This window comes from Nannobrachium achirus (genome assembly GCF_963921795.1).
Source record: "Nannobrachium achirus genome assembly, chromosome: 13".
In the NCBI taxonomy this organism is placed as follows: domain Eukaryota; kingdom Metazoa; phylum Chordata; class Actinopteri; order Myctophiformes; family Myctophidae; genus Nannobrachium; species Nannobrachium achirus.
The window spans coordinates 23,600,788-23,621,409 of record NC_137833.1 but is presented as its reverse complement, the minus strand read 5'-3'; the positions used below and the strand labels follow the sequence as shown (position 1 = coordinate 23,621,409).

The 20,622-nt window shown below is 42.3% G+C and overlaps 1 protein-coding gene across 1 annotated transcript in view; it reads left to right on the top strand.

The window, feature by feature from the left end:
- Nucleotides 1–20,181, top strand: part of LOC308297641 (N(4)-(Beta-N-acetylglucosaminyl)-L-asparaginase) — a 25,016-nt gene extending 4,835 nt beyond the window's left edge. The window contains exons 2-10 of the mRNA XM_080741155.1: nt 11,826–11,937; nt 15,074–15,212; nt 15,351–15,507; nt 15,831–15,876; nt 16,872–16,910; nt 17,265–17,357; nt 17,693–17,760; nt 18,158–18,262; nt 18,738–20,181. Coding sequence (XP_080597281.1) covers nt 11,826–11,937; nt 15,074–15,212; nt 15,351–15,507; nt 15,831–15,876; nt 16,872–16,910; nt 17,265–17,357; nt 17,693–17,760; nt 18,158–18,262; nt 18,738–18,869 — 891 coding nt within the window. The 3' untranslated portion in view covers nt 18,870–20,181. The remainder of the gene's footprint in view (nt 1–11,825; nt 11,938–15,073; nt 15,213–15,350; nt 15,508–15,830; nt 15,877–16,871; nt 16,911–17,264; nt 17,358–17,692; nt 17,761–18,157; nt 18,263–18,737) is intronic.
- The last annotated feature ends 441 nt before the right edge of the window (nt 20,182–20,622 follow it).

Here is a 20,622-nt window from a genome sequence, read left to right as displayed (position 1 = left end):
GGCGTTCATGCGCTGCAAGTCCTTGTCCACAGCCCTACGGTCCTGGTGGCCCTTGGTATTGTTGATATTCTGGAAACGCTGCCATTGACTTGCACCAATTTTGTGAGGATATCAACCCTAGGAGACACGGGGAGAACACGCCAACCCAACCTAGGGTGTGAGCGATAGGGCCCTGACTATGTTATGTCAAAACATGCCCATATGTGGACATTACCAAATATGGGCATTTCCAGATATGTCCTTAATATTGATAACATTGGGACAGGGATCTCCATATATCTCCATATATTACGTATGTTAATTAGTAAAGCCAAGCTTGGGTTTGATGCCTTGGGATTTCTATATTTGGACATAAGTGTATACCCAATAGGTCATCATCTGGAAAGGTAGGGTGTAAATCAGAGTAAAGCAGGCTTTTGAGCTAGTTAGGGCCAGAGATTGATGACATCAGAAATCCCCATATATATGGGCATAAAGGGATTTTGCTTTTGGGAATGCCCATCTATGGCATTTTAATTTTATTTTATCCTTTATTAATAAAAATACATGTATGTATCCATATACATATGGAGTTCAATATTGATGTCTTTGGAGAAGGTATGTTGTAAATGTATGCTACTTAGTAAGGGTTGGCGATAGGGCCTTTCTGTGTGGAGTTTGCCTAAACATGGAGATGTGGTACAGAAGGACTCGATATGATATGATATGATATGATATGATAGTTACCTACTCCTCCCGCGGGGGAAATTCGGGTATCGCAGCCCAACCCAGCTGTTTTTTTTTCAGCTTAACCCAGCTGAACCCTTATGAGGCAGCCCACAAGGAGCGCAAGGGGGGGAGCAGTGATAGCTGGAGCGGGGGATCGTACCTGCGACCTCTGGGGTCTCCGGAGTCCTAGGTATGGACACTAACCACTCAGCCATCACTGCTCTAATATCATATATGGGCATAAAAAGTATGTCATGTGACATCACTTCCTGTACAGACAGTCAGACAGACAGACAGCCATTGACTCCGACCTAACAATAGCTACTGTCTATGACGGTAGTTCCATATGACATATTGGACTAGACTATCTCCATATATAGTGTTATCCACATCTCCATGTTAGGACTCATATATGGGCATAAAAAGTATGTCATGTGACATCACTTCCTGTACAGACAGTCAGCCATTGACTCCGGATTAACAATGGCTACTGTCTATGACGGTAGTCCCATATGACATATTGGACTAGACTATCTCCATATATAGTGTTATCCACATCTCCATGTTTAGACAGCCAATGACTCCGGCCTAACAATGGCTACTTTCTATGACGGTAGTCCCATATGACATGATGGACTGGACTATCTCCATATATAGTGTTATCCACATTTCGTGTAGCCGCCCTGTACAGGAGGTGATGTCACAACTCGCTGACATCACACTGACATCACAGAGGATACGGACGGTCACGAGGATACGGAAGGAAGGAAGGACACTCAAGCGACACGGTTCTTCTTCGGTCGCAATTATTATTGTGGGCTCGCCTGAAGGCGAGCACACTTTAGATATTGTCATTGTGGGCTCGCCTGTAAGGCGAGCACACTTTAGATATTGTCATTATTTATTAGTCAGTCAGTCAGACAGTTCTCCTCAAAACTTCGGTTCCTTTCTACTCCTACATACTTAGTGAGAAAATGAAAATAAAAACATCAATGTGTTCAGCCTACAGTGGCGAAGTGTGCTATTATTTTTTATAGCAATCGGCCAAATGGTGGCGCTGTAGGAAGCCTTCGAAAGTGCGAACTTTGAACAGGTATAGCTCATGCTGTGTTATACGTACAGCCATGAAACCTGTATACACTTATGCGTCTCCTCATGCCGAACAACTTTTACCCTCTAACTTTTGACCTCTGACCTTTAGGTCTCCCACAATTCGGAATAATATGAGTAAAAATAATAATATATAATAATAACAGTAAAAATCTATCTCCTCCTGGGTTTTTTTCGTTACGCGCACAAAACCTTTTTCACATGAACTTTGGACCAATACGGTCAAACTAGTCTCGGCGGATTTCTTTTAAAGTGAAATATATTTTTTTAATAATTCAATCAATATTGCGGTTTTATGCAAATTATTCTTCGGCCTCTAAATCATACATGCAAAGTTACACGTTCATGGCATTTGGCAAAGATGTGGAGGGTTAGTCAAAGTATCACTGAAACCAATTTTATTCCAATCGGCCAAAGGGGGGCGCTATACGAAGCGTTTGAAAATTCAAACTTCAAACGGGCATAAGTCATGACTCGTTTCGTTTGAAGACATGCAACTTGTTACACGCGTGCTTTGACTCAAGCGAAAGACATCTGTGTCGTTGTTAAGTAAGCTCCGCCCTTCGATTTTCCGCCATTTTGATCAGTTTGTAAAACGCGTAAACCCGCTTTTATTCTGGAATTTTCGCTCCACGTGCACAAAACTTTTTTTTACGTGAACTTTGGACCGATATCTAAAGATCTGTCAGATCGGATTTCTTTAAAATTGAAACATGCTTTTTTAAATAAATTCAATGACTATTGCAGTTTTATGCAAATTATTCTTCTGCCTCTAAATCATACATGCAAAGTAACATGTTCATGGCATTTGGCAAAGATGTAGAGTGTTAGTCCAAATATTACTAAAACCAATCTTACCCCAATTGGCCAAAGGGGGGCGGTATATCATTTTGAGCAGTTTGTGAAACGCTTAAACCCGGTAGGATTTTTTTTTGCAATTTGCATGAAACATTCTACACACAATCTAAGGACCTTTATCTAATATGCCTATGAAGTGCACACACACACACACACACACACAAAAAAATAATAATGAATATAGCTGCAAGCAGCGATAAAGTGGCCAAAGCCAAAAACACCTCAAATCATGAACACAGCCTGCAATGTGCGTGAAATCTTGCAAGCACATTCCCAATAGGTCAAGGAACAGATACCAGCCTTCTTACATTGGCCTGTTATAGCGCCACCAGCGGGTCAACTTTTGCACTACACATTTTTGGAACAAAATGGACCAATCTTTGACGTCAGTAACGTCAAAGAGAGCACTGCCTGCGATCTTGACATTTTGTACTTTTATAGCCATTGTTTTCTGGCTTGAAGCGAGCCCACAATTGTTTCGAAGGAACAATATTTTTCTAGTTATTATTATTTTTGTGTGCACTTCATAGGCATGTTAGATAAAGGTCCTTAGATTGCGTGTAGAATGTTTCATGCAAATTGCTAAAAAGAAATCCTAGAATAAAAACGGGTTTAAGCGTTTCACAAACTGCTCAAAATGATATAGCGCCCCCCTTTGGCCAATTGGGGTAAGATTTTTTGGGGTAAGAAGTTTTTTGCACGTGACCCGAAAATTCCAGAATTAAAGTCGGGTTTACGCGTTTTACAAACTGCTCAAAATGGCTTACTTAACAACGACACAGATGTCTTCCGCTTGAGTCAAAGCACGCGTGTAACAAGTTGCATGTCTTCAAACGAAACGAGTCATGACTTATGCCCGTTTGAAGTTTGAATTTTCAAACGCTTCGTATAGCACCCCCCTTTGGCCAATTTGAATAAGATTGGTTTCAGTGATATTTTGACTAACCCTCTACATCTTTGCCAAATGCCATGAACGTGTGACTTTGTATGTATGATTTAGAGGCAAAAGAATAATTTGCATAAAAGTGCAATATTCAGTGAATTATTAAAAAATAATGTTTCACTTTGAAAAAAATCTGGTTGATCAGTTTGACCGTATTGGTCCAAAGTTCATGTGAAAAAGGTTTCGTGCGCGTAACGCAAAAATCCCAGGAGGAGATAGATTTTTACTGTTTTTCATATAATTCAAAATTCTGGGGGATCTAAAGGTCAGAGGTCAAAAGTCAGAGGCTGTACGTATAACAGAGCATGAGCTCTACCTGTTCAAAGTTCGCACTTTCGAAGGCTTCCTACAGCGCCACCATTTGGCTGATTGCTGTAAAAAGTAATAGCACACTTCGCCACTGTAAGCTGAACACATTGATGTTTTTATTTTCATTTTCTGTCTAAGTATGTAGGAGTAGAAAGGAACCCAAGTTTTGAGGAGAACTGTCTGACTGATAGACTAGAAAAATATTGTTCCTTCGAAACAATTGTGGGCTCGCTTCAAGCCAGAAAACAATGGCTATAAAAGTACAAAATGTCAAGATCGCAGGCAGTGCTCTCTTTGACGTTACTGACGTCAAAGATTGGTCCATTTTGTTCCAAAAATGTGTTGTGCAAAAACTGACCCGCTGGTGGCGCTATAACAGGCCAATGTAAGAAGGGTGGTATCTGTTCCTTGACCTATTGGGAATGTGCTTGCAAAATTTCACGCACATTGCAGGCTGTGTTCATGATTTGAGGTGTTTTTGGCTTTGGCCACTTTATCGCTGCTTGCAGCTATATTCATTATTATTATTTTTTTGTGTGTGTGCACTTCATAGGCATATTAGATAAAGGTCCTTAGATTGTGTGTAGAATGTTTCATGCAAATTGCAAAAAAAAAATCCTAACGGGTTTAAGCGTTTCACAAACTGCTCAAAATGATATAGCGCCCCCCTTTGGCCAATTGGGGTAAGATTGGTTTTAGTGATATTTGGACTAACACTCTACATCTTTGCCAAATGCCATGAACATGTTACTTTGCATGTATGATTTAGAGGCAGAAGAATAATTTGCATAAAACTGCAATATTCATTGAATTTATTTAAAAAAGCATGTTTCAATTTTAAAGAAATCCGATCTGACAGATCTTTAGATATCGGTCCAAAGTTCACGTAAAAAACGTTTTGTGCACGTGGAGCGAAAATTCCAGAATAAAAGCGGGTTTACGCGTTTTACAAACTGCTCAAAATGGCGGAAAATCGAAGGGCGGAGCTTACTTAACAACGACACAGATGTCTTCCGCTTGAGTCAAAGCACGCGTGTAACAAGTTGCATGTCATCAAACAAAACGAGTCATGACTTATGCCCGTTTGAAGTTTGAATTTTCAAACGCTTCGTATAGCGCCCCCCTTTGGCCGATTGGAATAAAATTGGTTTCAGTGATACTTTGACTAACCCTCCACATCTTTGCCAAATGCCATGAACGTGTAACTTTGCATGCATGACAGAAGAATAATTTGCATAAAACCGCAATATTGATTGAATTATTAAAAAATAATGTTTCACTTTAAAAGAAATCCGACCAGACAGTTTGACCGTATTGGTCCAAAGTTCATGTGAAAAAAGTTTCGTGCGCGTTATGCAAAAATCCCAGGAGGAGATAGATTTTTACTGTTTTTCATATAATTCAAAATTCTGGGGGATCTAAAGGTCAGAGGTCAAAAGTCAGAGCGTAAAAGTTGTTCGGCATGAGGAGACGCATACGTGTATACAGGTTTCATGGCTGTACCTCAAACAGAGCATGAGCTCTATCTGTTCAAAGTTCACACATTCGAAGGCTTCCTACAGCGCCACCATTTGGCCGATTGCTATAGAAAATAATAGCACACTTCGCCACTGTAAACTGAACACATTGATGTTTTTATTTTCATTTTCTCACTAAGTATGTAGGAGTAGAAAGGAACCGAAGTTCCCGTCTACTGATTGCCTGCCTGCCTGCCTGATAGATAAACTAGAAAATATTGTTCCTTCGAAACAATTGTGGGCTCGCTTCAAGCCAGAAAACAATGGCTATAAAAGCACAAAATGTCAGGCAGTGCTCTCTTTGACGTTACTGACGTCAAAGATTGGTCCATTTTGTTCCAAAAATGTGTTATGCTAAAGTTGACCCGCTGGTGGCGCTATAACAGGCCAATGTGAGAATGTTGGTATCTGTTCCTTGACCTATTGGGAATGTGCTTGCAAGATTTCACGCACATCCCAGGCTGTGTTCATGATTTGAGGTGTTTTTGGCTTTGGACACTTTATCGCTGCTTGCAGCTATATTTATTATTATTATTTTATAATTTTTTTGTGTGCACTTCATAGGCATGTTAGATAAAGGTCCTTAGATTGCGTGTAGAATGTTTCATGCAAATTGCAAAAAAAATCCTAGAATAAAAACGGGTTTAAGCGTTTTACAAACTGCTCAAAATTATATAGCGCCCCCCTTTGGCCATTTGGGGTAAGATTGGTTTCAGTGATATTTGAACTAACCCTCTACACTATTTTGTCATGAAAATGTGACTTTGCATGTATGTTTTAGAGGCAGAAGAATAATTTGCATAGAAATGCAATATTGTTTGAATTATTTAAAAAAGCATGTTTCAATGTTAAAGAAATCCGATCTGACAGATCTTTAGATATCGGTCCAAAGTTCACGTAAAAAAAGTTTTGTGCACGTGGAGTGAGAATTCCAGAATAAAAGCGGGTTTACGCGTTTTACAAACTGCTCAATATGGCGGAAAATCGAAGGGCGGAGCTTACTTAACAACGACACAGATGTCTTCCGCTCGAGTCAAAGCACGCGTGTAACAAGTTGCATGTCTTCAAACAAAACGAGTCATGACTTATGCCCGTTTGAAGTTTGAATTTTCAAACGCTTCGTATAGCGCCCCCCTTTGGCCGATTGAAATAAAATTGGTTTCAGTGATACTTTGACTAACCCTCCACATCTTTGCCAAATGCCATGAACGTGTAACTTTGCATGTATGATTTAGAGGCCGAAGAATAATTTGCATAAAACCGCAATATTGATTGAATTATTAAAAAATTATATTTCACTTTAAAAAAAATCTGGTTGATCAATCTGACCGTATTGGTCCAAAGTTCATGTGAAAAAGGTTTTGTGCACTTGACGCGAAAATCCCAGGAGGAGATAGATTTTTACTGTTTTTCATATAATTCCGAATTGTGGGAGACCTAAAGGTCAGAGGTCAAAAGTTAGAGGGTAAAAGTTGTTCGGCATGAGGAGACGCATAAGTGTATACAGGTTTCATGGCTGTATGTATAACACAGCATGAGCTATACCTGTTCAAAGATCGCACTTTCGAAGGCTTCCTACAGCGCCACCATTTGGCCGATTGCTATAAAAAATAATAGCACACTTCGCCACTGTAAACTGAACACATTGATGTTTTTATTTTCATTTTCTCACTAAGTATGTAGGAGTAGAAAGGAACCGAAGTTTTGAGGAGAACTTGGTATAGAAACTAGAAAAATATTGTTCCTTCGAAACAATTGTGGGCTCGCTTCAAGCCAGAAAACAATGGCTATAAAAGCACAAAATGTCAAGATCGCAGGCAGTGCTCTCTTTGACGTTACTGACGTCAAAGATTGGTCCATTTTGTTCCAAAAATGTGTTGTGCAAAAGTTGACCCGCTGGTGGCGCTATAACAGGCCAATGTGAGAAGGTTGGTATCTGTTCCTTGACCTATTGGGAATGTGCTTGCAAGATTTCACGCACGCACATCCCAGGCTGTGTTCATGATTTGAGGTGTTTTTGGCTTTGGCCACTTTATCGCTGCTTGCAGCTATATTTATTATTATTATTTTATTATTTTTTTGTGTGCACTTCATAGGCATGTTAGATAAAGGTCCTTAGATTGCGTGTAGAATGTTTCATGCAAATTGCAAAAAAAAATCCTAGAATAAAAACGGGTTTAAGCGTTTTACAAACTGCTCAAAATTATATAGCGCCCCCCTTTGGCCATTTGGGGTAAGATTGGTTTCAGTGATATTTGAACTAACCCTCTACACTATTTTGTCATGAAAATGTGACTTTGCATGTATGTTTTAGAGGCAGAAGAATAATTTGCATAAAAATGCAATATTGTTTGAATTATTTAAAAAAGCATGTTTCAATGTTAAAGAAATCCGATCTGACAGATCTTTAGATATCGGTCCAAAGTTCACGTAAAAAAAGTTTTGTGCACGTGACGCGAAAATTCCAGAATAAAAGCGGGTTTACGCGTTTTACAAACTGCTCAAAATGGCGGAAAATTGAAGGGCGGAGCTTACTTAACAACGACACAGATGTCTTCCGCTTGAGTCAAAGCACGCGTGTAACAAGTTGCATGTCTTCAAACAAAACGAGTCATGACTTATGCCCGTTTGAAGTTTGAATTTTCAGACGCTTCGTATAGCGCCCCCCTTTGGCCGATTGGAATCAAATTGGTTTCAGTGATACTTTGACTAACCCTCCACATCTTTGCCAAATGCCATGAACGTGTAACTTTGCATGTATGATTTAGAGGCCGAAGAATAATTTGCATAAAACCGCAATATTGATTGAATTATTAAAAAATTATATTTCACTTTAAAAAAAATCTGGTTGATCAATCTGACCGTATTGGTCCAAAGTTCATGTGAAAAAGGTTTTGTGCACTTGACGCGAAAATCCCAGGAGGAGATAGATTTTTACTGTTTTTCATATAATTCCGAATTGTGGGAGACCTAAAGGTCAGAGGTCAAAAGTTAGAGGGTAAAAGTTGTTCGGCATGAGGAGACGCATACGTGTATACAGGTTTCATGGCTGTACCTAAAACACAGCATGAGCTATACCTGTTCAAAGTTCGCACTTTCGAAGGCTTCCTACAGCGCCACCATTTGGCCGATTGCTATAAAAAATAATAGCACACTTCGCCACTGTAAACTGAACACATTGATGTTTTTATTTTCATTTTCTCACTAAGTATGTAGGAGTTGAAAGCGGACAAGGTATTGAGGAGAAGTTGATATAGTATAGTATAGTATAGTATAGTATAGAAATAATGACAATATCTAAAGTGTGCTCGCCTTATAGGCGAGCCCACAATAATGACAATATCTAAAGTGTGCTCGCCTTATAGGCGAGCCCACAATAATGACAATATCTAAAGTGTGCTCGCCTTATAGGCGAGCCCACAATTAGCCTACATTAAGATCAGAAGAGTCTGTGCATCATGTTGGCTCACTGGAAAGGCTCAGACTGACAGACCCTCCAACTACTTTCACGTCAATGAGACGTGAGCTTGAAGGCTATTTTGAACATTTTAAAAACTAGTAGCTCAGCCTGCACACTGGTTAATGTTATCCACAGATTAAGAACTTTGATTGTGCAATTCATGTCACAGTAGCTGATGAAGACACTCCTCTGTATACTTAGAAGTAGCACTGAAACATGACGGTCGTATGACAAAAGCAACACTTGTATTTCAGGGCTATTTCTTCAGGCTATCAATTCAATTCAAATGAGCTTTATTTGCATGAGAAAACATAAGTTTACATTACCCAAGAAAGTTTCAAAAATAAAATAAAAACAGTTGAAAATGGAGAACATACAGGAGGGCGTACAGCATTGTGTTAAACAGAGCTATGTGGTATCACCAACTGAATAAACCTATGCCGTATTTAATATGTCAGAGTAGCTCTGGTCCATCGCGTCTCCTCCCGATGGACCAGAGCTAATGTCAGAGCAAAGAATCACGCACAGTGTCAACTTTTATATTGCATGCTTAGCCAAGATATCAGAAAAACACATACCAGATATGAAGTGGGCGCTGCACAAACACGCTTCACCTTTGGGACCACTGGAACCCCAATCCGCCCTTTTAATGGCCCGTAGCCATAATACTCTTCGGTTTTTATGAAATGGGTGAGAACCCCTCGGAATATAAAACATTTTCCACCCATTCTCTGATTTATTGGCGCAATTTACAGCACAACAACTTGCGGTCATGTTTGTTTTGTAGCGAAAGCATCCGATCCGAGTCCCGTCCAAGACAATGCAGCATGCAGACTGTTTACTTCCGGTAGCTTTCTACCCTGGACATGCGCAGTGACCGCAGTCTGTGCGTGATGACGTTTGTGATGACGTTGCACGGAAAGCGTCTGGCTGATCCAAGCATAGAGTATATATAAAATAGAGAGCGGACGAGCCCCGCCCCCACTATCATTTCAATGCAAGTGCTCAGTGGCGTTTTGAAGCAACGGCTACGTGCTAGCATGTAGCTAATCCAGGTGCATTCTGGGGAATGGCTCCACTACGCAGTGGAGCCAAACGTCACGAATGACGTCACGAACGACGTCGACGTCCATTGAACCCTATTGTAGACCCCAGCGCCGCGCTCTTATGCTCGTGCATGTATGTTTCACCCCGCCTGAAATTCCAGCTTTGGCCAGTAGGGCGGCTGCTTCAATATTTACAAGCCGTTCTGGGGGCTTGGATCCAAGTAGTAACGTTAGCTTCTCGGCTGATACGCAAGCTTGTCTATGAAGGGAGCGCTCGTTTTATGGTTAGATGTCACAGTTATTGTCCACGACGCTCAGTTATTGTCCACGTCTCCACGACATTGCAAGCGGCGCGAAGGCCAGCGGACCTTGGTCCTGCTCTTCGCGCCCGAGCGCCGCAGGCGCGAGTGCCCGCGAAGAGCGGGCCAGGGCCGGCCGCGCGAGTTACGAAGCCGTGGTGAATTAGTGATGTGTCGTTCATGAGTGATTCGTTCATAAGATTCGAATCATTAGCATGACTCGTGAACGATTCGTTCAAATCCCTGAAATGGGTCGTTCACACTTTCGTTCACACCCCCGCCCCTCCCCCTAAAAGCCCCGGCCGGCAGACAGGACGCGAGGGCGGGCTGTACTCGCGACGTAATAAAAACGCTCCCGCGATTGTGTTTTTCACGGGACGATCGCACTATGAACGAATCATTTGAACGAATCTTTTGAACGGATCATTACCATGAACGTGAACGAAATGATCCGATCACTGAAATGAACGGGATTGCCCATCACTATGGTGAATGCAATCGTTATATTTATGCCCAGGCCGTAAGGCCTGGGCAAGCCCACGATAAACGCCACGATAACCTCCTAACGCATTCTATTCACCTCCTCTGCGCGGTCCAAGTGACTACAATGGAGCGCTCCCTACCTCCGGTTCAGCCAATCACAGGGGGCTCGGCGGGGACCGGAACTTGGACAAGCTTGCGTATCAGCCAGACGCGCACGGAAATCCGTCTATATGTAGACTATAAATGAACAAAAAATGTAGGCCTATGTAAAATGATTTAGGCCTACTCTCATTTACGTGCATTTTCTGTAAAATCTCTCGTTTAAGGTAGGCCTACTGAATAAATATAGCTAAGTATGACGTGACGTATGTGACCGTTCCCTCTTTGCACAGCCTTGGTGAGGGATTGCGGAAGTGGGTGTCCTCAAGCCGAACCACCGGCGATTCTGGTAATGAATATCTTGCATGCAAGTTAGGCTACTTCTTTTTCCATGTTTTACGGTTCCTGTGAAAAAAAGTATTCAATAATAATAATACGGAAAGGATTGAATGAACTTGAATCAATTGTAAGGTGACTGACTGACTGACTGACTGACTGACTGACTGACTGACTGACAACCCTCGAAGGAGAACTAAACCGATCATTATGCGCACACAGCTGCCACTTGATTGACATTATCACATTCATATTATCAATCATCTACAGTAGGCCTACATGATATGTGCTACCCTACCTTCCATTCCTCTATGATCTAATACACGTTTTTTATATTGGTACTACTTACTTTTATATTCGTTCGTAGTCTACTCGCATAGCCCTAGGGGTAGGATACTGTATTTACTTTACAATGTGTGTAACTTTAAATGACGTTTTGGGAGTCCCTGTTTACTACAGGTCTACAACCACTGAATAGCCTACTGAACTTCTTTAAGCAGTAGGTTTTGCATGCTGCTGTAGACTCAAGAAATAGGCCTACCCTCTGTACCTTTGTATTTCCTGCATTCACTGTAATATCCAAATAAATCAATTATGGCTTTTGAAAATGAATGAATCTGCATATTCCATTTGACCATATTTTGATGTTTCAAAAAGAGCATGGCAGCAGTAGGAACATGGGCATTCTCTGCACCGGCTGTAGAAAGACTTAAAGAGCTCATCAGCGCTGGGCACCAGGCCACTGATGCTGTGGAGGAGGCACTGGCAGGTTGGTAAATGAAACTTATATAGTGACAGATCAATCCCAAAAGGTGGCTAAATGTACATTTCTCTATTCTCTTTATTTTTATATTATTCCCATTTCATTCCCTAACATGTAGCATTTGTTTCATCCTTTTAACTCATACTTTAAGTCTTTTGTGCACGTTGACATAATTGCGACCGTAGGTCGCATTTACTACCAAAACCTCCACCGGCTGTCCGTCTGTCTGTCTGTGAGTCAGTCACACTTTTGCCCTGCTCATATCTCCACAACCGTTGCCTCCATCCATGCCAAATTTTGCACACACACTCCTTACCTGCCAAACTACAACCTCCAAGGACCCCCGGAGCTCCAGGGACCCCCAGGTCCCTCGGGGACCCCCAGGTGTAAAAAATGACCAAATGTGCAAAAATGACCACCCCAACGGGGCTGCTCACGGGGAATTCCTGGGGACCACCCACTCCTGGTGCTCCAGAACGGATGCAAAAGTGGTGGCGCCCCCAGTGGAGGACCCCCTCCACTGCAGCTCACATAAAATGCCGTAACTCGGGCTAGGAGCGTCCGGGAGAGCCGGGGCCGGTACCTATTCGTCCGCCAAGGCAACGCGGAGACCCCACCCCTCATTTCTCACATGCCCCTCTTCTAGCGCCACCTTCAGGCCGATTTTTAAAACACATTTTTGGACACTGCTCCTACAGTTTTTGCCCTAAAATCACGCAAATCGCTACACAGTATGTCTACACTCATCCCATCAACATGAATCTGTCCCATATAGCGCCACCTTCAGGACGATTTTTAAAAACACATTTTTGGACACTGCTCCTACAGATTTTGCCCTAAAATCACGAAAATCACTACACAGCATGTCTACACTCATCTCATCAACATGGATCAGGAAGATTTTGGAAAAACAAATTTTTGCCCTATTTGTGGAGATAAGCGACCTACGGTCGCTTATCTCCCGATTAGGGAGTCTTACTGGTGTAAAGTGTATTATATTGTGCATGTCGTGTCACCATATTCATAATGTATGAAGAGTTGGTTTCTCTTAAACACTAGTATACCTCCTCCTTCCTGTTAAAAGTCAGGCCATGGGAATTTCGATCTTATTTTATGACCGATGGTTCAAGGTCAAGGTCACAAAAGTTTGGGGTGGCGCTTCTTTCTTTGGCTGCCCGGATTGTGCTTCATTTCACAGCAGTCAGACACATGATTTGTGGCATTTTGTGCAAAGTTTTGTACATGAAAAAATGCAACAGATCTTCATCACATGACTCAAGAAATAATATGGGTGTTTTGTGTATGTGTTGGGCAAAATCTATAAAAGTTTTAGTTAAAAGTGTGTTTTGAAGAAAATGTGAAATGGTGCGCCTATATGGGGAATTCGCAGGACCGAAACTTTGCAAGCGCATGCACTCCCAGGCAAGGAAGAACCTCCACCCCAAATGTGTCACAACCTCATGATGGTGCTATAACTGGACTGGTTACATCTTTGGCTATATCAATAATCTTACACAAATTGGAATTGCATGTTGAGGGAGGAGCCCCTGGATGCAGACATATGGGCGGACCTCACCTCCACGCTTGGCAGGATGTGACGCACCTCCACGCTTGGCAGGATGTGACGTCACCTCCACAAGGCAGAGACGTCACGTGACCTCCACACAGTCCACAGGAGGCCGGATTTTATTATATTTATTATAATAATTATATTTATACTTGCTTATTATACTTGTGGCTTATTATGCTTATTATATTTATAATTATTATAACTCTATGGGTGGAAGAGTGTTTTTTTGGGGGCAGGTCTTTCACGTGACGTCTCTGCCTTGTGGGAGAAGGGTATTGCTGCAGTCCGAAGCCCACCTCCATGGAGCTGGCTCCACAGATCTTGAACTACGGCAACTCTATATGGCAAAATTCCCCCACACCATTGCCACAATATTTCGGCCGGGGACCTGGTGATACCAGCCGGGAGCTCCAGGGGCAAGAGGCCGGCCCCGCTCGGCTCACGGCCGACCTAGGGGCCTCGGCCTCGGGACTCCCCGTGGACCCCCTGGAGCTCCGGGGAACCCCGCGGACCCGTTCCGATTTTCTGCCCAGCTATGTTAACTGCAGGAGGGCCAAATTTTTTTGCGGGGAATCCGGGACTTTGACCGGCCGGACCCCTCCACTCCAGGGGGGTCCGCGGACCCCCGCAAAATTGACGGTGCCGCCTGGTGGCGCCGCCCGGTACTGCAGCGCACTTAAAACCCCACAGCTCGGGCTAGGAGCGACCGACCGACGCGGGACCGGTACCCACGCGTGCCCCAAGAAATCCGGCCAAAACGGCCAAAAGCAGCCGTTCCCCGGGGGGTCCCCGGACCCCCGCAGAGGACCGGGGGCTCCCGGGGGTCCCCGGCTCCGGGGCGGCGAGCCCCGGGGGTCCCCGGAGCTCCAGGGGGTCCGCGGGGAGTCCCGAGGCCGAGGCCCCTAGGTCGGCCTCGAGCCGAGCGGGGCCGGCCTCTTGACCCTGGAGCTCCCCGGCCTAAATATTTCTAAGTCCAAAAACACTTAGAAAAATTCAGGCAATGGAGATGAGCTTTTATTCTGAAACGTCGAAGCTCCGTGGAGCTCCATGGAGCTGGGCTGCGAGCTGCATACATACGCTCTTGCCTTGTGGAGGTGCCCTCTTTTTGGGTGTCGTCTCTTCTCCTCTGCCTTGGAGGTATGAGGTCACTTCCTGCCACTTGTTGATCTTCCTGTCTCCCATTGAGCTCCACAGGCTGCAGGGGTCTGCAGCTGCGTGGTCTCGTGTTGAGGGGCCTAGAATTGAGTGCACCACCAAAACCACTTTCACTTCTGCCCATAGGGGGCACCACAAACGTGAACAGTTGCACCATCTGTCATACAAACTATGCAGCATCCTTGTGTGCTTGTATGTTCCTTATGACTGACACAGCCCTGGGTAGGTAATCCGGTCTGGAGGCTTTAAAAGTGACATATTTCAAAAATCTCAAACATACATTATCAAGTCCAGTTGTTTGCAAAAGTAGGCCTATCCATGGACACAGACAGGCCCTCTTCTACATGGTTCCCATCGGTACCACACTGTAAAAAAAAAAGGCAAATAAGCCATTGTATGTTTGTGTGGTGTCCCCAGAGGTGGAGAATGACCCTGAGACAGGTCGACACATAGTGGGCAGAGGAGGTTTCCCCAACAGCAGAGGCGTGCTGGAGTGTGACGCAGCCATCATGGAAGGCAAACCCGGGAGGTTTGGGGCTGTGGCAGCCCTCCAGGGGTAAGAGATTCATGTGTTTAGCTTAGTTAAGGGGAAGATGAGGAAGAGTTTTGTCATTTAGGTGAGAAAACAAAGCGTAGAAAATATCTTTACAAAATTAAAATCAAGCTGTCGTAGTGAAACTTTGTTCATTTCCAGAGTGGGGGCTCCAGTCCGTGTAGCTCGCAGGGTCATGGACAAAAGCCCTCATAGCCTGCTGGTTGGAGAAGGAGCAGTGGCGTTTGCCAGAGAACAGGGATTTGCCATAGAGCCTAATGACAACATGCTGACTGCAAACTCTGCTATGGCTTATCAGGTACAACACATTACCGGCTAAATGGAAGGAAAATGGGATGTCTATCTTGTATGTCAACTTGTTCTGTACATTGTCACTGTCAGGTGGAAACTTGTATGTCCAAATGGAAAAAAATATCATGTGTTCAAATAGATCCAATATAGCTTGAATTAGTCATAAGCTATTGTTGATACTTTTCATTGGTTAAATATTTATAAAACCCTAAGACAGACTTCTACTTTTAACCTTGCATGTCATTATAGGTGTAAATTTACCTCGAGAACCACAGATTTAGAAAATGTAAACAATCAACCCAGAATTACAAATATCCTTCCCTCTTGTAGGAGTTCCTTGAAAAAAATCAGAGGATATCTGGCCATGACACGCTTGGTAAGTTTTGAAACTTACGGTATGTTACATTTTTAAAGTTATTCATTCGTTGCAGCAGTTACTGAGTTTAAATCGAAGAGTAGAGTACCGTTATGACAACTTATAATACAGTAGATTCAAACAATATAACTAGTACTGTAGTGGTTGGAGGTGGACTAGTTACTCTTCCACTTAAAGATTTTGGCCCTGGTGTCAGGTAGGACACGGACTGGTTGATGATGTCAATTAAGTTATTTGAAGCAGATGGTACATGGGATTAGACACTAGATTCACTGCCATCTTTGTTTTATTTCGGATATGGGGCGGCATAGCTCAGGGGTAGAGAAACCGTTATCATAGCACGAAGGGTTCCCGAAGGGTTCCCAGTTTGAATCCTGGCTCCCCCTGAGTTAATGTCGCGAGTCCTTGAGCAAGACTCTGAACCCCTAATTGCTCCCGGTGAGTAGGTTGGTGCCTTGCATGGTTTCCTCCGCCACCGGTGTATGAATGTGTGCGTGAATGAGTGAATGTAATGGACAATCTATGACATGTAAAGCGCCTTGGATAAAAGCGCTATATAAATGCACCATTTATATGGTTGCAATTATGTACAGATTGTAGTTTTCAATATGGTTGTAGGAAATACTGTAGCAATGGGCTCCAACAGTAGAGTGAGCTCCATGCATCCATGGACATAAGCTGTGTGGAAATTCTCATCATCTTAATAATAACTCAAATCTGGAATTTTCTAGCAATAAAACTTGGGAATATTTATGATGGTAGAAGATGTTTTAATGTTAAAGCAGAATTACACATTGATAGAGGTTTAGGTTGTGTAGTTACTTTGAAATTAATATTCCAAAATAAACAGTGGGGAGTGAAACACGCACATACTTTATTGCATCAGCGCATCTCTTGACCCACTCACTGGTTGTGAGACCACGTCTCACCCTGATTTGGTGGCATTAACCTAAACGGGAAGTGAAGATACGTCGTCTTTTCTCGTCACTTCCCAGGTCTCATAGCTGTGGACACAACGGGGAACTTAACTGTTGGTGAGTCAGTCTCTTACATTTCCTTCCTTGTATTTCAACTCATTCCTGTTCATCATCTGTATCGATGACAACAGTGGTAGAAAGTAACTAAGTACATTCACTCAAGTAAGTAAACATCTGAGTTACTTTTACTTGCTTATGTTCATTTCAGATCCTATATGACCTTTGACACAATCTAAAAAAGAGCAGGGAGACAAAATACAACCACCGAAATTACATTTTATTCATTAAAAGTGATTTACATACTGTATAGAGCTTAACCAATTAAGACATATTTTAATACTAAATCTAGTATTTAGTAAGAGGAGTGATCTAGGGGTAGAGTAATATTCCTACCCAATTCATTTATTTCAGGTGTGTCTTCCTCTGGAGCGCCCTTCAAGGCCCCAGGAAGAGTTGGAGACTCACCCTTACCTGGCTGTGGCCTGTATGCTGAGCACATGGCAAGTAAACTCTGTGAAACAAAAAAACAACAACTGTGACTTAAAAGGAAATGGAGAGAGGGACTGAAAGGGGGTCCAATTAATATAGTGACATTAGGAGAGGTTAAGAGGTTCAGAGAGAGCGTGATACCAGAATGCTTATTTAGAAATGTCACGTCAATCAATTATGAATTATCCTAAGTTTCATTTTCAACTTTTTTCCCCTAGGTGGGGGCTGCTGCAGGTATGTCAATTATATAATTGCCATGATTAACTACTGTACCATAACATAACATAACAAAACTAAATAGCACAACAGAAAATAATGTAACGCAACATGGCAGTCTTTTCTGTGTTCAGCTACAGGTGATGGTGACAAGATAATGTGTTTTTGTCCCAGCTTCCACATTGTCCAGCTGATGAAACAGGTGAGCAACCCTGACTCTCAGAACATTCCAGAAAATACTTTATTTTTCTTTAGGATTCTTTTTTGTTTTATTTTTAGATAAGATGATTTAAGATATATTTCTATTGGGCCCCATGGGGAAATTTGCTTTGGACTCTCTCTATCCTACGGACGGAACCAGGAACCAATTAATTAAGTGGTAAATCCAGTCAATTACTCGCATGCTTCCAGAAAATTGTCGTCTATCACTTTATGTGTACATTTTGACATTTTGAAGAGCTGAGACTCCCTGGTCTCTGTTATTGCAGTTTCTCAACCAGGGACCTGTATTGGCTGAAAAACGTACACTTTTGGTAGTTCACCAACACAATTTAATGTGGACATTCATTCTTTAAGTCAGTGACTTTTTTTCCCCCAAGGGTTCCACCCCCAGTGTCGCTTGTCGTACCGTTCTGGATGACATCATGAGGAGGATGGCCTCCGACAGCTGCTTTGAGATAGGACTGATAGCTCTAAATACAAAGGTAATGTACAAATCACAAGGTCTCAATTTTTTGCCATTTTTGGTCTCCAATTTGTTGTTCAGTTTTTTTGTTGAGGCAGATAATTAGGGAATTTGAGATATAGTAACACAGAGAAGACCCTGACGTAACAAAAAGGTGCTGTAAGTGATATTCTTTGTTAGAGTAAGTGTTAACCTGCTCTATATTTTCATAGTCATAATTGTTATATATTATCCAATCAGGACAGTGAACTCCTACAGGATAAAACTGATAAATGCTCTTTGTTGGGTTCTCTCCTGGTTGGATGAAATGTGTAACCCACTCTATATTATAGCATATATATATACCTTTTAACAATTAAGTAACTTGGGCACAGAATCAGAACAGACTGGGAACGGGAAAGAGAATTTAGGTGATTAGTTGTTCTAACAGACATCTTCTGTTTTCCTCATGTTCTCATCAGTTTGACAGTGTCTTGTCTCCGTTTGTCCTCCAGGGTGAGGTGGGGGCAGCCTCCACTGTTGAGTTCCCCTACACATTCTGGAACCAGGATATGGTTGCTGTGGAGATATGTACTAACTATCCACATCCCATCCATAACGATGGAGGAGGGAACAGAAAAGTATGATGACTTGAAGTGATGACAATAGGAAAGCAAGACTCCAAGTAGGATGTGAGTCTCTTCATTCCAATGGAAAAGTGAATGGGAGGGGATAGGCAAATCAGGATGCTCAAAAACAGACTAAAATAACCAATCAAGTTGTTTTAAAATCGGATCAGCGTTGCCAGTCCAACCATATTGATGGAGGAGGAAATAGAAAATGATGCTGCAGAGACTTGGAAGTGAAACGTTTTCTGTAATGAGTCAGAGTCATATTGCTCAATGGTTTCTGCTGAGTCAGTTCTACACAAACCAGTACCACAAGACCAGTATCACAAGCATATCGATTATAAATGCATGAACATTGTAAAGATTTGATGGAGCCTTTGGCTCAGACAAGCTTACCACACCAGTAGTCTGGGATCACTTCACTTTTCGGGCTTGTAACCGGTCTGGAGCGGAAACCACAAAACGTCATGTTGTAGTACTCAAAGGACTACAATTTGCCGGAAAGATCAAACCGGATTCAGTTTTAACCCAAAATATTCCCCTTGCGCTCAAGGACATACTTTTAGGGCCTACCTAATAAACTCCTTGATGCGGAGTAGTTTTGCTTTTGAAAAATTCGTTTGGTATATGCATCTTTTAGTCCAACTTTTAGCGACTGGCAAGACTACACTAGACTACTCGAGCATTTTAATAGGGATTGGGGAAACAAACGGAGGGAACCAAATCAAAGCGACGCCGCTTCTTCTAGTGGTTTCCGCGCCCTAGGCGGAAACCAAACGGGCTGTTGTGAACGAACACCAGGCTTTTTCTCAGAAAGCCTGGTGGGCGAGGTTACCACACCAGTCACCCTTTGAACTGTTTCAAGCAGCGAATGCCATATTGTCAGAGACCTTTAATGGAACCTGATATTGGATATATATTGGTATCATTTGTAGCACCTGTGTTTACACAACTTTTTCATATCGAATTATTCATAGAAATTCCCAAAGGCTTTGCCAGTAGTGTTGCGAAGGAACCTAAGCTACCTCACTCATGCTGTCTCCTGACTCATGCTGTGGATAGTCTCGATACCTTTGTACAAGTACTGACATGACCTGTCAGTCATGCATCCTGTGATTACCGTCTGATCCTCCCTATGATTTGTAATGACTCATTGTGACCAATGATGCAATAAATGACTGGGGAAGAATCTGCCTGGTTTGAATTTTCATATAAAGGGGGGGAATACCTCTCTGCTTTTGAAATCCCTCCTCTGCTCATTCATTTTTATCTTTTGTAATATGTTTTATCCCTGCTTCTAGATCTCAATAAAACACATGAATGTCCTGTCTGATTTGTTTGATATTTTGGTTTGATAATATCACAATTAAACAGTTTATTTTAAATGTATTTTTGCCACATTAGCACCATATTTTAGGCAAGAAAAATAAAATAAAAAGCAGGTTCATGGACCTGCTATAACATTTGGTTCCATTTGGCACTCATAGTTAATTAAGTGAAGCTTGTATTGTGCAGCAAAATGTAGTCTTCAGTCAGTGTTTCTCAATTCATTTTTCTTTTGAAAAATGTAAAATTTTGAATGATATATTATGTTTAAATCTAAGTACAACGCATCTTCTCTTATGTGGGTCCCATCCCTGGCAGCACATCGTTTCAGATAAGGGAGGGTCCAACCATAATAATTAATAGATATCAATTTGGGGGTCCTTGACCTTGACAGGAAGATGTTTGAAATACCACTGGCTTATGCATTATGGAATTATTTATGGGG